We start from the raw sequence: 16,730 nt of genomic DNA, 5'->3' as shown, positions 1-16,730 counted from the left end.
GAAAGTAGAGAAGACCACGCGTGTGTGTGTGTGTGTGTGTGTGTGTGTGTGTGTGTGTGTTCTCCACTATTGGACAAGCATCCATGGATAGCTCTCCATTTCTTGGGTCTGCTTTCTAAAAAGCAGAGAGAGCTGCCTTCTTTCCCACATGTGTGGTGTTTGTGGACGTGTCCTCCACGAGTACTCCCCATCTTGCAAATTTTAACCAGAGCAGTAGGTTTTCATGTCACATAGGTGTTAATGCTAAAAAATCCTTACAAAAGGAAATTCAGACTGTTGAAACAAACACTTGGAGATTGTTTCCTTTGTAGAAAACCAGGATTCCTTAAATAGTACATTTCTCTGGAGAAGTAAAGGCATGACTCATTTTATAAGATGATTTACTAATTATTTTTAAACAACCATCTGTTATAGGAAGTGAGACATACTGGTAATTTTCTATTGCCTGTCTGGACTGAAAGGACTCATGACATATAGATATTAATGAAATAAAAATTAGTTGGAATCATGGAATTTTAAAACTGGAAAGACCCTTAGGTGACCCTCTGCTTCAACTTCTTTTTACTGAGAATGGCAATCTAGGGAGGGGCTGTGGTTTAAGAAACAGCCTGCTAATCACAGTGGTCCCTGACTATCAGTTCAGGCATCACCTAGAGCTTATTAGAAATGCGGCATCTCGGGTCCCACCAGAGACCTTCTGAATGAGAGTCTGTATTTTCATCAACTCTAGGTGATTTATATGCATATTAAAGTTTAAGAAGCACTGGTCTAGAAAATTCAGATCCAGGTAACTAACAGGAAATGTCCGTGTGTAGCTAGGTTTGATAGAATCCAATTTAAATTTAATGCAACTTCTTTGAGAAAAAAAAAAAAAGAGGAAGAACTCAATTGTTTTTTTTTTTTTTTCCTGTGACCTTGTCATCCTGGATAATAAGAACTAATATAACGAAAAGGAATGTATTTTGGTAGTAGTTCAGAAAATTGAACTCTTTGACCGCACTTCTTTTTCTTTTCAGACAGGGAAAGCTAAAAGTTTGCTTTCAAAACAGCATAAAATGCTTATAATATTGTCCTTTGTTTCACTGCCAACTGTGGATTTAGATGTGGAGACATTCAAAAAGCAGTGGGACATTATGAGTCATTCATGACCTCCTGGGCTTTTGACATTACTGTGGAACCACAGATTCCCAAGCCCAGAGTTTCCTTAAGGCATTTCAGAAACACAGCTCTGCAATTTTATTGAAACCATAGCTGCAGATGTCTTTCCCAGAGGTGTACAGAAGTGCCGTGGTTGATGATTCCTTTACTCGCAATGAGCTTTTTCTCTTATTAGCATTACTATTATGTCTTCCTCGTTGTCAACATTTGCTTTGTTTGGTAATCCTTGCAATCAGTTTTTAGGAATACAGACCAGGGCCGGATATATTTACCTTCATTCACGAGCAAATCATGATTAACTGAAAAAGACCTATAGATTCTGGAATCTTAAAATAGAAGAAGAAGTTACACAAAAAATAAAGCCAAGAGTGTAGATGTCAGCGTTTGACTAAATTTACTGTACGCACCCCCCCCCTTTTGGTGGAGATGAAATTAGTAAGTTGTGTATGAATTGAGTGGTGCTGGTTGTGTTACACACACAGTACAATGCAGGCCGATGGCTATGGATGGGAGAATGTTCTCTGAGATCCACAGCATAGCAAAGGGTTCTGATGATCTGTCATATGAAGATCAGTGGAAAGAAATGGGAATATTTAGCTTGGGGAGGACTTAACTGTCTTTGAATGTTTGAAAAACTGACAGACGTTTGCAGGAAGTGCACAGACCGCTCTTGGACAATTACTGTCGTTACTGGAGATGTACAGGCAGGAGTGTGTGTGTCTTTTGTTTGCGTTATCCAAACGGGCATATCAGCATCAATAGAAACTAGATTCAGTGAGCTTAAAAGTCCCTTCCAAACCCAGAGAGCTTTGGGCACGTTCTTTCTCATGCACTACTCCCTCTGCATCTCCAGTGCTCCCCCTCCAACCTGTGCCCCTGCCACTTCTCCCCTGCACTATGACCATGGCCTCCAGGGGCTTCACTTATGGCCACTCTGAATTCCCTCCACCACTTACACACAGGAGCAGGGAATGCTGTTATATATCAACCAGCTCGTCCATTGGAGCAGAAGTTTTCTGAGTATAGACACCTTGTCTGTTTGCGTCACTGGTATGCTCCCCATATCTCAAACAGTGCTGCACAATGGCTTCTGGCTGGACTTGGAAGTAAAATAGAACTTCTGACCATGACCTGTAAAATAGAACTTCTGACTGGTTGGACTTAGAAGTAAAATAGAACTTCTGACCGTGACCTGTGAGACTGGTAATCTGGTCCATGCTTCCTCCCTGACTTCATCTTAGGACATGCTCCATCTTTCTTACTATGCTTCAGCTGCATTGGCCTTTCTGACCCCTAAGCATGCCAAAACTTTCCCCCACCCCAGTCTCTTTGCACATACTGTTTCTTCTTCTTGAAATGTTCTTTACCCCACTCTTCCCTGACCATCCCTACTTAACCAACTCAGGTTACAACTTTTGAGCTCCATTTTCCTTAGCACAGCTTCCTGACGTCACCCCATCTAAGTGAGCTCCCCAATTTACACATCATGGTATTCTCTACTTCATAACACTTATAAATGTGTAGTTATATATTTACTATTATATGTTTGAGCTCTTAGGGTTTGGTTCTCTCAGTAGACTCTAAGCTATCTGAGACAGAAACTACTATGTCCCCAATGCTTTGCACAATGCATGGGGGCTCAAGAAATACTTTTTTTGAACTAGTGGTTCTCAACTGGGGTGATTTTGCCTCCAGGGACATTTGGCAATCTCTGGAGACATTTCTGATGGTCACAACTGTATCTAGTAGACAGAAACTAAGGATATGTACCTTTCACCCTCCTAATGGGTAGAACAATGCCCACACAAAGAATTGCCTGACCCACCATGTCAAGAGTGCCCAGGCTAAGATTCCTGGAATGAATAGATGAACTTCTTTCTCTTTTGATTGATTCCACTTTGTGGTTGGTGGTGTTCCCAAATTATTCCTTGCTTTCTCACCTGCCTATGTCATTCTATACAGAGGGAAGTCAAGTTATGCAGGAAGAGCCAAATACACTATTTCTTGAGAAGTCACCCTCTGTGTAATTAGCTAGGGGTAGCATTTCTTCAGATGTAATTACCGGCAGTTAAAAATTACTCAAGTGATAATGGTTGTCAGCCATTTCCTTTTGAACTCAGGCAACTGCATTTGGAAAGTTCTGATGACTTGAGAGAAAGAGATTGTAGCTTATTGTTCAGTTGGAACTGGGAGAAGATGATTACATTTAGAACACTACGACTTTCCATTCCTTCGTGGTCATGTGCAGTTTGGGTTGGGAAGGGCATAGCGGGCGAGGTGGTGTTGGTCGTGCCAGTCATTTTTGGTTCATTCTCATTCACTTAATGACCCTTTCTCTCTGGTCTTTTCCTCACCTCTAAACCTCGTAAGTGTTGGATCTAAGCAACAGAACCATTCATGTCCTAGAGGCAGCCAGTTCTCACCACCTGCCCTTTGCACACACCTTCCTCAGTCAGTTGAGCATCCAGATCTTGGTTCTGGCTCAGGTCCTGATCTCAGGGTCATGGGATCAAGCCCTGCATTGAGCTCCTCATGCAGCATGGAGTCTGCTTGGCATTCTCTCTCTCCCTCTCCTTCTGCCCCTCCCCCTGCCCACTCGTGCATGCATGTGTGCTCTCTTTCTCTCATAAATCAATCAATAAAAATTTGGGAGTCACTTGCATTTAGGTGGGATTTAATGCTGTGGAGTTAGATTTATTCATTCACTCTCTTGTCAAATAGATACAAGTGCCTACCATGTGCTGGATGAAATCACCTAAGAGAAACTAGGAAGAAAGATGGTATATTCTGGTATATCCCAGCCCAACCCATTCCCCTCTCTCCTTCTCTCCCTCTGCCATGAGAACCACTGAAGCTGCATTCTTCCATCCATGCTTTTTTTTTTTTTAAGGATTTTATTTATTTATTTGACAGAGGTAGAGACAGCCAGTGAGAGAGGGAACACAAGCAGGGGGAGTGGGAGAGGAAGACGCAGGCTCATAGCAGAGGAGCCTGATGTGGGGCTCGATCCCACAACGCCGGCATCACGTCCTGAGCCAAAGGCAGACGCTTAACTGCTGTGCCACCCAGGTGCCCCCATCCATGCTTTTATATATTTACTCTGCTTCAGTATAGTCGACAAACGTAGAGTATCGCTTCTGTATTTTTAAACTTTGCATGAATGCTATCCTCTAGTATATATAATCATGCACCTTGCTTTCTTCATTCATCGCATTCACACCAACATACGTAACTCTGTAGATCAATTCATTTAACTCCTGGATAGTGTTCCATGAATCAGATATTCCACACTTTGTTTATCCTCCTGTTTACAGCCAATTCTACCATAAATATTCTCATATCTGTCTCCTCGGGAACATATACGAGTTTCTCCATAGGATTCCCAAGTCAAGTTTACAGGATGCTGCCAAACGATTCTTCAAACCAAGCATATGAGAGTCGCTCTTCCCCACATCCTCACCAACTTTTGGTTTTACCAGATTCAATATTTACCAGTTTGATGAATGTGAGATTGTATCTCATTTTAGTCTGCACTTTCCTGGTTGCTAAGATCGAGCATTTTGTATAGTTTATTAGTCAGTAACATTGCCTTTTCTGTTAATCACCTCTTCGTATTCTTTGCCTGCTTTTCTGTCACATTGGATTTTTTCCCTTCTTAATGGAGTGTGTATAATGGAGTGTTAAGTTCTTTGTTGGATGCTAATATTTGAAACAAACTTTAACATCTCAATTTTAATACACATTTTCTGGGCTATGTACTTTTCTTTCTTTTTTTTTTTTTTTTTTTTTATTCCTAGAGAGTGAGAATGGGGTTGAGTGGCTCGGGAAGGGCGGAGGGAGAAAGAATCTTAAGCAGGCTCCATGCCCAGCAAGGAGTCCGATCTCACAACCCTGAGACCATGACCTGAGCTGAAATCAAGAGTCACGTGCTTAACTGACTGAGCCACCTAGGCGCCCCTGGGCTGTATACGTAACCCTCGGACTTGCCAAGGTTACTTCTTAAGCGTTGCTTACCTAAATCCTAGTGCGTGGTTTTTGTTCTGGTTTCTTTTTTTTTTTTTTCAAAATCACTTTGCATCTTTGCCTTATTCGAGTTGTTACATTTCCAGCCATGGCATCTAAAGCCATTTCCAAAGGATGCAATATGTAGCAATTTGGAGAATGCACTAATTTTAATGGTTTTAATCCCCAAAGCAAATTACATTTATGAAATCAAATCATTTTCTACATCCATCACAATTTGATGATTACCACAGAGTCTGGTACATTTTTAATTAATTTTTAGGTAATACAGAGACTATGAAAGAAAACCGTGCATTTTTATCAAGAGTTATGCAGGGTGATCTGAGCTGTGTCACCGTTAAGCTGTGTCCTGCAGCTGGGGGGGGGGTGGTGGATGGAGTCCTGCAGCTTTAATTTCACCTGGAAAATGACCATGTTTGACAAGACACTCTCTAGCATCTGCCTAGCCCTGAAACTGGCTTCTTCCCGTAGAAGCTCATTTTTAAAAGCCTATACGCCCTAGCAAAATGAATTATTTCTTAAGGAAATTAAATAGATTGATGGCGGCAAGTAAAACGAAAAAAAGCCATCAGTGGAAAATAGAACATACAGTTGACCTTTGTACAATATGGGTTTGAACAGCACAATTGTGTACATGTGTTTTCTCTTCCTTATGATTTTCTTAGTAATATTTCCTTTTCTGTAGCTTACTTTATTGTAAGAATACAGTATATAATACATAGAACAAATAAAATATGTTTAGTCAACTGTGTATGTTATTGATAATGTTTCCAGTCAACAGTAGACTATTAGCTGTTAAGTTTTTGGTGCGTCAAAACTTACAGGTGGATTTTCGACTGTGCAGGGGGTCAGTGCCCCCAAGTCCCATGCTGATCAAGAGTCATCTGTATTCTAGTTTACACTGGTGAGTTGGGGCAGTTTCAAAAGCAACTTTTGAGTCTGGCTCTGAAATTCAAGAGGAAGCATTCTTTGTACACAGACCAGTCACAAAAATTGGGAATCGTGAATCAGCCAATCTTAGGGCATTTTTTCAGCAGCTTGGATCCAAACTCCACAGAACGTAAGAGACTAGGTACTACTTTGACTTGCACTCGGGATGATAGCGAGCTGGGGCTGTGGTCACGGTCCTGGTATTCTGCGTGCAAGAGACAGGACACCAACCAAAGCCAATTACCATGTGGTATTACAGGTTCGAGCCTTTTTTTTCTCCATGAGCTCCCCAAAGAAAAGGAGAAATAGTAGAAGCTGGAAGCGCGTCCCTTGCTTTTGGGGTATTCCAGTGCTCGGATGCTTGCGTCTCTGACCGTGAGTCAGTTCAGCTCTGTGCCCTCACTCCTAGAACCTGCCCTTCAAAGGGGTATTTTGGGTTTTGGGGATTTTTTTTTTTAAGATTTTATTTATTTATTTGACAGAGAGACAGCCAGGGAGAGAGGGAACACAAGCAGGGGGAGTGAGAGAGGAAGAAGCAGGCTCCCAGCAGAGCAGGGAGCCCGATGCGGGGCTCGATCCCAGAACGCTGGGATCACGCCCTGAGCCGAAGGCAGACGCTAAACGACTGAGCCACCCAGGCGCCCCCAAAGGGGTATTTTGATGTCAGGATGACTTTAATTGAAGAACGCTGTTTTGGTCCCAGTGTCCCTATTTCTCCTAGTGTATGGGACGCCTTCAGACTGACTGCCAGTCTCCCTTCATAGTGACTGTGATTTCAACCCATCCTGTAACCACACACCTTCTCTGCCCTCTTGGAGTGCCAGGCAGATGACCTCTGCCAATACTGGTGACTTTTAGTGGCGTGGGGGCAACAAAGCCCTTCTACAGCTAGCAGCAAGGTCTCTCCTACATGAGTAACTTGTTCTTCACTCTTTCCACCATCATTTTGTGTGACCAGAGGCTGTCGCTGGGTGAGAAGGGGCCTCTTAAAAAACTTAGCAAAAATTATACTCATCTAATTCAGTCGTGGGATGAATAATGTTGTTAACGTGTTCTAGAGGGCCCCGGTCATCTCTGGAAGAAGTTCAGTTGCATACTAGATACCTTTGCTAATTCTAGAAGAACATTATCTAAAGTTAGCAAATACTAATGTGGTCTCTGTAATGGCAGCTGCTGAAATCCTCACCGAGGGGAAGCCCGGTTGGGCAGATCATGGTGAGCCGGTGAGCCGCCATACGCTTGGACAAGTGTGAGGACCGAACCAAGTAGCTACAGCCCGTTAGCTGCTGAAGCCCAAATCCAATTCACTCTTCAAAGAAGGCTCTGGATCCTTCTTTATGCCTGCATTTTCTCAGGCCTTTAAGGATTTGTAGGAGGGTTCTAGGTCAACATTTACATGAGACAAGTTCTACTAACCCAGTGACAACTAAAGGTGGGGGAAGGAGCGGGGTTGGTGTGCAGAGAACAGTGAAAGGGAAGGGCGATGCAGGGAAAGAAAGTGGTTGATTCCAAGAGAGGGACTCTGCTGCTGTGCAAGCAAAGTCTTGGCACTCCATCAAAGCAGACAGGTAGTGTTCCAGAAAACACCGTGGCTTGACCCTTAGCAAGTGTTAATTCCTTGTTCCACTAGAGCAAGCTTGACTTGTTTTTCATTTCTGTGAAGTGTTGTCATTACTGGGAAAGACTTGCAGTTACAAAAAGACGCTTTTCGGAACATGGATTACAGTTCCTATCTTAAACTTGCCTGATTTTGGCTATGTGGGAAAGCCTCATTTTTCTGGCGTACCCAAAGCCAGCAGTTTTCAAACTGTGAGCGGCAGAACAGTAACACATCCGCAATCAGTTTCCAAGGCTTCGACCATCATTGTTGTAATTGACACAGAACAGAATAGAACATGTCAGTGTTTGCCTCACGTAGTAAAAATAACTAATTAGGGATGCTTTTCATTATTCCAGATTTTATGCTTCAAAGTCACTCCTGCTGGTACCAAGAGCAGAGTCAGAACAGGGTGAGGAGGTGTGACGAGAGAGCTGATGCTCTGCTCAGTAGGAGGGGAGAGGGGGCTTTCTTACACAGACAACTGACCTCAGACAGAACCCAGTGTCTGCCTGCCGGGTCCCCTGTCTCAAGTGTTTGTGCAAATGACTCCAGCAGGGGTCTGTACAGCACTGTGGCTCAGTTTCTAAGCTCAGAGCAGGGCACTCATCCTGTCTGCCTTTCTGAGCTGTGTGGCCTTGTAAGGCTGAGCTCCGAGTCTTGTTTTCTCTCTTTTCAAGTAAAGAGAGTGGCTCCAAAGTCCTCGGGTTACTGCAAGGAGGGAATGTTATCGTTGATGCTAACTGCTTAGTCCAGCGCCCAGCACGTGGACATTTATAGCGTGAGTGTCCACAGCAGCTTTGGCCACAACTGCCAAAACTTGGAAGCAGCCAAGATGTCCTCCCAGTAGGCGAATATATCCATAAACTGGGCTACCTCCAGACAATGGAATATTCTTTAGCAATAAAAAGAAATGAGCTCGTAAAGAGGAAAGTTAGTGCATGTAACTGAGTGAGAGAAGCTGATCTTAAGACACTACGTACTCTATGATTCCAACTGTATGACATTTGGGAGAAGACAAAGCTATGGGACAGTAAAAAGATCAGTGGTCCCCAGGGGTTGGGAGAGAGGGAGGGGTGAACAGTTGGAGCACAGAGGATTTTTAGAAGCAGTGGGGAAAAAAATCCCTTTAAGGTTTTCCTTGCTGTTATGGTTTTATTATAGATGACATATACAAGATAAAATTGAATATGAGCTTTTATCAATATTTGAATACCATGCAATTTCCAATTTACATTATTTGAGCTTGCATAATGTGTACCCACCTATACATCCATCTAACAAACTCTTATTATCCGAAAATCCTTTCTGGACCGTGGTTCTCAATCTTATTGGACCCATGCCCCCCCTTTCAGGGCCTGAAATTAAATTCCTGGGTAATATAACTCACCTATAATCATAATTTCAAAAAGCAATAGAATGGGGGCGCCTGGGTGGCTCAGTCAGTTAAGCGTCTGCCTTTGGCTCAGGTCCTGGTCCCAGGGTCCTGGGATCGAGTCCCACATCAGGGTCCCTGCTCAGCGGGGAGTCTGCTTCTCCATCTGCCTCTGTCCCTACTCCCTGCTCGTGCTCTCTCTCTCTCTCAAATAAATAAATAAATAAATCTTAAAAAAAAAAAGCAATAGAATGCCACAACTGTAGTAGAAAAGAAATACAATGAAAGGCATTTCGGATGCAATCTGCCTTTCACATGTAATATGTGCTAAACGACACTCAAGGGCATCCCGAGGTCGACAGGTGCTGTGCTTGCTCAGGCGGAGACTCGCCATGACTGGGGCAGCCTTAAGCACAGACTGACGCAGGCATGTTGTACTGGGGACTCGACTGCCACCATTAGAGTTGTCCGTCCTCGGTGACACGGCTTTCTGCAATTGCAAAGCTCTGAACAAAACAAAGTATAACCTTCCTTTGAATTCTATACATAGCAGCATTCCTGGAAAATTGAGACTCTGTTAACACCGGGCAAGAATGACTGTGCTTGAATGTAAAATGGCATTAGGGGCTGGGCTTGGATGATCGTGAGCAGGGTTTCACTTACACCGAGGTCTCGGAGGACATCCGGATGTCATGCGCGTTGTGGGACATCCCTAGCCCCTGCTTACCGTAAGTCAGTAATGCTCCCCAACCCTCGGGACCGTTAGATGACATTAATTACCGGAAGGCCCCATATGGTCCAGGACCCCTTCCTAGAGGGGAGGGTGCTGGAGATGTGTCTTGAGTTGGTGGGGGCATCCTTGAGGACCAGTTTATGTCTCCGTTGAGCAGCTCCTTAGGTCCTGGAGAAACAGGCCAGTAGATGTTAGTCTCTTTTTCTGGAGAGAAATTCGTTATTTTGTTCTGGCTCAAAATTTCCCCTTGTTTCCAATAAAAATCTTTGGAGGAGGCAAAAGGAGACTCAAGGGGCGTGGCCCATGAAAGCAATCGTCAGCCAAGCATGGCCGCTCCATGAAAGACCCCATCTGCCTTTCTCCATTGCCTCTTAACTGATGAGACGCCAAGGTTACTCCTCAGTGTTTACCATGAGCCTTGTTTATGTTGAGCCCCTCGCTGTGCTGTGGAAAAGAGCAAATGGTACAGAGAAGAGCCCAGGATGTTACGTTTCTGTGATGAAGGCAGCAGCACGTGTGTACGTTGGGGTTTTTCAAAAGCCGTGTATGCCTGAAGATTGTACACAGAGAAGGTATTTGCTTACACTTACCTGGAGGTTGTCAGGTTTAGTCTGTAGGGCACAGAAGGAAGAAGCAACCCCTATGTCTCTGGCTGCCATCTTGAAAGATGGGGTGTCAGGAACCGGTGCCCATCTTCCGTGTTTTTTTTTTCTTTTCTAGTCTGGGTTTAACAGAGATATTTGTAAACTGTTTTCAAGGGTGTGGGGTCCTGTGCGACAGTGGCCTTGCCCGGAATCTGAGTACTCAGTATTGTTCTAGTAATCCATACCACCTTTTATCTTTTGCAATGTAGCCTGATCCATAGCCATTTCACCTCCCCTCCTCAGGGGAAATAGCATTCTTCTGGGAGTTTTCCTCCCAGAATTCCTTTGAGAACATCAGGAGGGAAGAGGAGGAACCTAGACCTCTTCATTTAGAACTGTCCTTGAAGGAGTCCCTGCATGAAAAAATACAAAACATCCTAATTATCAACAGTAAAAATATCTTGACAACCAAAAGTCCTACGTGAGTAAGACTTAACAAACGTTCACTGGGAAAACCAACCATACTGTTTGCTTTCTGAAAAGGAATACTTTGAAGTTTGATTTTTACACATCATCAGTAAAAGTGACTTTTTTCCATTGGTGTGAAGTTCTACAAAGTTTAACCCAGGTATAGATTTATGGAGGCATCACCATAATCAGGATACGGAATGAGTGCATCACCCCACACCACTCCTTCCTCCGCCCTCATTCCCGGGATCCCTCTTCCATCCCCTATATGTTGTCTTTTCAAGAAGAGCATGTAAATGACATATGATAATGTCATATGGTAGGTATCCTTTGGAAACTAATTTTTTTTTTCACTCAGCATAATGGCCTTTGAGATTCTTTCAGCTTCTTGTAAATGTCAACACTTTGTTCTTTTTTACTGGTAGGTAATATCTCATTGTACTGATGTACCGGCATTTATCCATTTACTGATTGAAAAACATTTGGGTCGCTTCCAATTTTGGGCAGTTATGAATAGGGATGTTATAAACATTTGTTTTGTGTGAACATAATATTCATTTCTCTAGGGTAGATCCTCAGAAGTGGGATTGCTGACATATACAGTAAATGTATGTTTTATTTTATAAGCAACTGTCAAACTATTTTCCAACCATCTGTACCATTTCGCATTTCCATCAGCACTGGTGTAAGAGTCCCTTCTAGTCATTCCGCGCCCTTGTCAGCACTTGATATTGTCAATATTTTTAATTTTAGCTATTCTAATGGGTTTATAGTTGTATCTCATTGTGGCTTTAATTTGCATTTTCCTAATGGCTGACAATATTGCCCATCTTTTCATCTGCTTATTTGACATCCTATATTCTCTTTGAGGAAATGCTTATTTTTATATATTTTGCCCAAATTTCAATTGGTTTGTTTTTTTCTTATTGTTGAGTTTTGACAATTCTTTATTATGCAGACATGTCAGCTATGGAGTTGGCGAATATTATCCCCCAGTTTGCAGCTTATCTTTTTATTCTCTAAATAGTGTCTTTTATAGTACAAAAGTTACATTTTAATGAAATACAGTTTATTAGTTTTTGGGTTTTTTTTTTTTAAGTGGAGTTTGTTTTTTCTGCTACATCTAGGAACTCCTCACCCAACCCAAGGTTATGGGTTTTCTTCAAAAAGTTTTAGTCTTATATTTTACATTTAGATCTATGATGCATTTTGAGTTGGCTTTGTATAAGGTATGACATTTAGGTGAAAGTTTACTTTTTTGCCTATGGATTTCTAACTGTTCCAACACCATTTGTTGAAAACACTATTTGTTCTCCGTTGAATTGCTTTTGCACCTTTGTCAAAACTCAATTGGCCATATTTGTGTGGGTTTATTTCTAGATTCCCTATTCTGTTCTATTGATCTTTGTGCCTCTCCCTTTGCTAATACCACCCAGTTTTGATTACTATAACTTTATAGTAAGTTTTAAACTTGGGTAGTTGGAGTCCTCCAATTTTATTCTTCTTATTCAGAATTGACTTAGCTATTCTAATTTCTTTGCTTTTCCATATAAATTTTACAATCAGCTTGTTTCTGCGTACAAGAAATCTTGCTGAGATTTTAATTGGTATTGTGTGGAATCTGGAGCTCAATTTGGGAATAATTAACATGTTTATTATGTTTAACCTTCCAATCCATGAACATGGTATGTCTCCCTAATTATTTAAATCTTTCATCAGAGTTTTGTAGGTTTTTCATGCAGATCCTATACGTGCTTTGTTAGATTTATACCTAAGTATTTTATTTTTTGAAACTGTTGTAAATATTACAATTAAATTAAATTAAATTTAAATTTCGGTTTTTGTCAGATATTGCTAATCATGTTAGTTTCCTGTGGCTGCTGTAACAAAATACCACAAACTTGGGGGCTTAAAACAGCATATTTATTCTCTCATGATTCTGGAGGCCAGAAGTCTATCATCAGATTTGAGCTGAAGTCAAGATGTGCCAGGGTTGTGTTCCCTCCAGAGGCTGTAAGGGGAGTCTGTTCTTTGCCTCTTCCAACTTCTGGTGCCTGCCGGCATTCCTTACTCATAACCACATTACTTCAGTCTCTACCTCCATCTTCACATTGCCTCTCCTCTGTGTTGAATCTCCCCTTGCATATCTTACAAAAGACACTTGGGGTGGCCTTAGGGCATACCTGGATTATGCAGGATAATCTTCTCAATATCCTTAGCTTAATCATATCTGCAAAAACTTTACTAAATCAAGTAACATTCACAAGTTTTAGGGATTAGAACCTACTATCTTTGAGGACACTTTTTTAGCCTACTATATCAGTGTTTAGAAATCAAGATGTGTGTGTGTGTGTGTGTGTGTGTGTGTGTGTGTGTGTGTGTGTGATTTTGTATGTTGACCTTGTATCCTGCAACTTTGTGCTAACCTCACTTATGAATTCTAGGAGCTTTTAGTAGATGCCTTGGGATTTTCTACATATAACCATGTCATCTTCAAATAGGGATACTTTTATTCCTTTCTTTCCAATCTGCATGACTTCTATTTCTTTTTCTCGCCTTATTACATTGACTAGAACTTCCAATACAATGTTGTATAGCAGTGGTGAAAGTACATATTCTTGCTTTTTCCTGATCTTAAGGGGAAAACCCTCACTCATTCATCAGTTGGTATGATGTTAGCTTCTGTTTCTTCTTTGTTGCATTGTTTTAAAAATCATAAGTGGATGTAAAATTTTGTCATACGATTTTTTTTGGCATCAACTGATATAATTATGTATTCTTTCCTTCTTTAGATTATTGGTAGGATGGATTACATTCATTGATTTCTAAATGTTGAACCAGCCTTGCATTACTGAGACTAATCCCACTTCATTGTAATGTATTATTATTTTTATACATTGGTGGTTTTGATTTGGGCTATTTTGTTGAGGTTTTTTATGTATATACTCATCAGAGATATTGGTCTGCAGTTGTTTTTTTCTTATATTGTCTTTTTCTGATGTTGGTGTCAGGGTAACTCTGGCCTCGTAAAAGAAACTGGGAAGTATCCCTCTTCTATCCAGTGGAAGAGGTTGTGGAACTTTGGTGTTATTTCTTCTTACATATTTCACAGAATTTGCCAGTAAAAAGTTCTGGGCCTCATGATATTCTTTTCCAGATTCTTAGCTAATTTAATTTCTTTCATGGTTATATGACTATTTAGGTTACTTATGCCACCTTGGGTGAATTTTGGTAGTCTAGTTTTTGAGGAATTGGTCCATTTCATCTAAATTGTCAAATATATATGCATAATATTGTTCATTGTATTCTGTTATTTTTGTAATATCTGTAGTATCCATAGTCAAATCTCCTTTTTATTTTCTAGCAAGTTGTGTTTTCTCTTTCTTTTCCTTTGTCAATTTTGCTAGTGATTTGTCAATTTTATGGATCTTTTCAAAGAACCAGCTTTTGGTTTTAGTGCTTTTCTCTATCTTTTTTCTGTTTTAATTTCATTGATTTCTTTATTTTTTCCTTCCTTTTGCTTGCTTTGGGTTTATTTTGCATTTCTTTTTTCTAGTTCCATAAGGTGGAAGCTCAAATTATTTGAGATTTTTCTTCTTTTCTAATATAAACATTTAATGCTATCAATTTCCTTATAAGCACTATTTTAGCTACATTTGACAAATTTTGATAAACTGTATTTTCATTTTAGTACAAAATATTTTCTAATAACCCTTGTGACTTACTTTTTGATCCATTGCCAAATGTGTGTTGTTTAATTTCCAACTGTTTTGAGATTTTCCTATTTTTAATATTGATTTCTAGATTAATTCCATTATGATCTGAAATATACTTTGCATAATTTCAGTTCTTTAAGTTTGTTAAGATTTATTTTGTGACCCATGATATGTTCTACCTTGGTGAATGTTTTGTTTTTGAATATTGGGTTTTCTTTCTGAGTTTGGGATTTGGGTTTTCTTATTCACTCAAGACTCTTTCTGGAAGGTTGTCACTCACAGCTCATTCTTTCCTTTCTCTAGAACATCCAGGATGTGAGGAGTGAAGATGAGGATGAGGATGAGTATGAAGAAGAAGAGGAAGAGGAGGAGGAGAAGGGAGAAATCACCAAAGGCAAAGAGACAGACTGTTTGAAGAACGGCCTTGGGGCCAACAGGGACCTTATTCCCAACGGCCAACATGGCCATTAGCTTGAAGCCCACACAGCTCCCGGGGCACAGTGTGCTATGAGGGCTGCTGGAAGCCAGAGTTGCTTCCCCCTCCATAACTGTGGCCCACAGGAGCCATAGGGTCCCCCAATTCTGCCCTTCCCTCTTTTTAACCACCACCTTCCCCCCTCCTAAGATGTATTTAACAAAATGTTGTTAACTTGGGTTAAAACGTTAAATATAGCATCCCTATGGATTTTACTGCAGTTAGGACTCAGACCGGTCAAAGATTTCAAAGATTTCTCCAGAGAACCATTTTAGTCCAGTTGTGTTCATTCATATATGTAAGACATGTGGTTTCTCCAGAAGCTCACTTGGTTGTAGGCCGTTTCACCTTGCCACCTCGCTCTCCCTCGGGATGGCGTGAGAAGTGCTAAGGTAACCCACTTTTTCAGGTGTGTTCAGCCACAGAGAGCAGCTCATTTCCCCCCTCCCCCAAATGAGTTTGAGGAGACAACATAGCAGCAGCAGAGAAGGACCAAGCGAGGGGACCAGTCTTCCAGGGCTCACTGGCCACTCTCTGCCATGGGCAGTTCTTTAAACCTTCCAAGCCTTGGGGCTTCATCTCTCCAACGGGAGTAATATTTGCCTTGCCTACCTCCCAGAGTTGGAGTAAGGATCAAATGAGATAATAGAAGTGACCGTGTATACCGTTCACTGTGGTGTGACAGGGACCTGACCCTCTTCTCACTATGATCCCAGCTCTGTTTGGGAGAGAGAAACCTGGTTAAACTTGGCACTGAATGGGCCTGAACAAAAGGCACAACCTTAAAAAACTCCTTTTAAGTGTGTCTGGAGATACCCGGAAATGCAAATATCCAGAAGGCTGTTTCCATTTTATTTGGTAACTCTTTGTTTGTTAGCTCCCTCAGGGTGACTCTCAAATTCCCCCTGAATTCTCCGCCCCCACCTCCCACCCCCCACCCAAAGGAAGGGAGCCTGGGCCCCATTCCTTCTTGTCTTTTGCTGGCCTCTCCCTTGCTTCCTCTCTAAGAGGGAAGCTTTCCTGCCGCTGCCCTGAGCCCCTCCTTTGGGCCAGCAGAGAGCTGCCCAGCCAGCACTGTGATCCATCTGGGGGCCTGTCTGGGGGACTCAGACCCAGGGCAGGCTGCTCACCGAGCCATTAGTTCCCAGAAAGCCTGAACCTTTGGGGCACAATGTGCATGCGAGCTCCTGACCAAAGGGAAATCTTGGAAACAGAAAGAGGATGCTACCCTATTTCACCTCTGCTACCCAACCCAATCGGACCTCATAAGACTAAAACAGAACAAAACAAAAGACTGGAAAACACCCCTGCGAAGTGTCCAAGGACAACTGTTAGTCAGTCATGGCTCCTGGGGCTACGGACCTCTCTGGGAAGACAGATTTGGATAGGAAGCTGGCAGGTCAGTAGCCTGATAGCTGGCGGCCCCCGCAGGGGGCACATCTGAGCCCAGAGTGTAGGGCAGACCTCAGAGACTTCAGGGTTCTGTTGACTGAGGAGAAGCAGAGCCTTGTCAGAGAAGAACCGGAGTGGAATACGCAACCCCCTCCCCAATCTCTCAGATTCTTGGGCTGCGTTTTACACCTTTATCCTGTTTTGCTCAGAGGCCCATATTATAAAGCCCAAGGGGAGCCAGGGCTGTGAGGACAAGTAAAGGCATCCACACGGGCCCCA

The 16,730-nt window shown here is 42.1% G+C and overlaps 1 protein-coding gene across 1 annotated transcript in view; it reads left to right on the top strand.

Moving 5' to 3' along the window:
• Nucleotides 1-15,987, top strand: part of CERS3 (ceramide synthase 3) — a 73,262-nt gene extending 57,275 nt beyond the window's left edge. The window contains exon 10 of the mRNA XM_045795436.2: nt 14,888-15,987. Within this exon, the coding sequence (XP_045651392.1) occupies nt 14,888-15,055 (168 nt within the window). The 3' untranslated portion in view covers nt 15,056-15,987. The remainder of the gene's footprint in view (nt 1-14,887) is intronic.
• Nucleotides 15,988-16,730: the final 743 nt, after the last annotated feature.

Source organism: Ursus americanus, chromosome 28, assembly GCF_024610735.1.
Source record: "Ursus americanus isolate L20-20 chromosome 28, mUrsAme1.1.p, whole genome shotgun sequence".
NCBI lineage: Eukaryota > Metazoa > Chordata > Mammalia > Carnivora > Ursidae > Ursus > Ursus americanus.
Note: the sequence above shows the minus strand (reverse complement) of the source record. Positions and strands in the feature narration are given on the sequence as shown.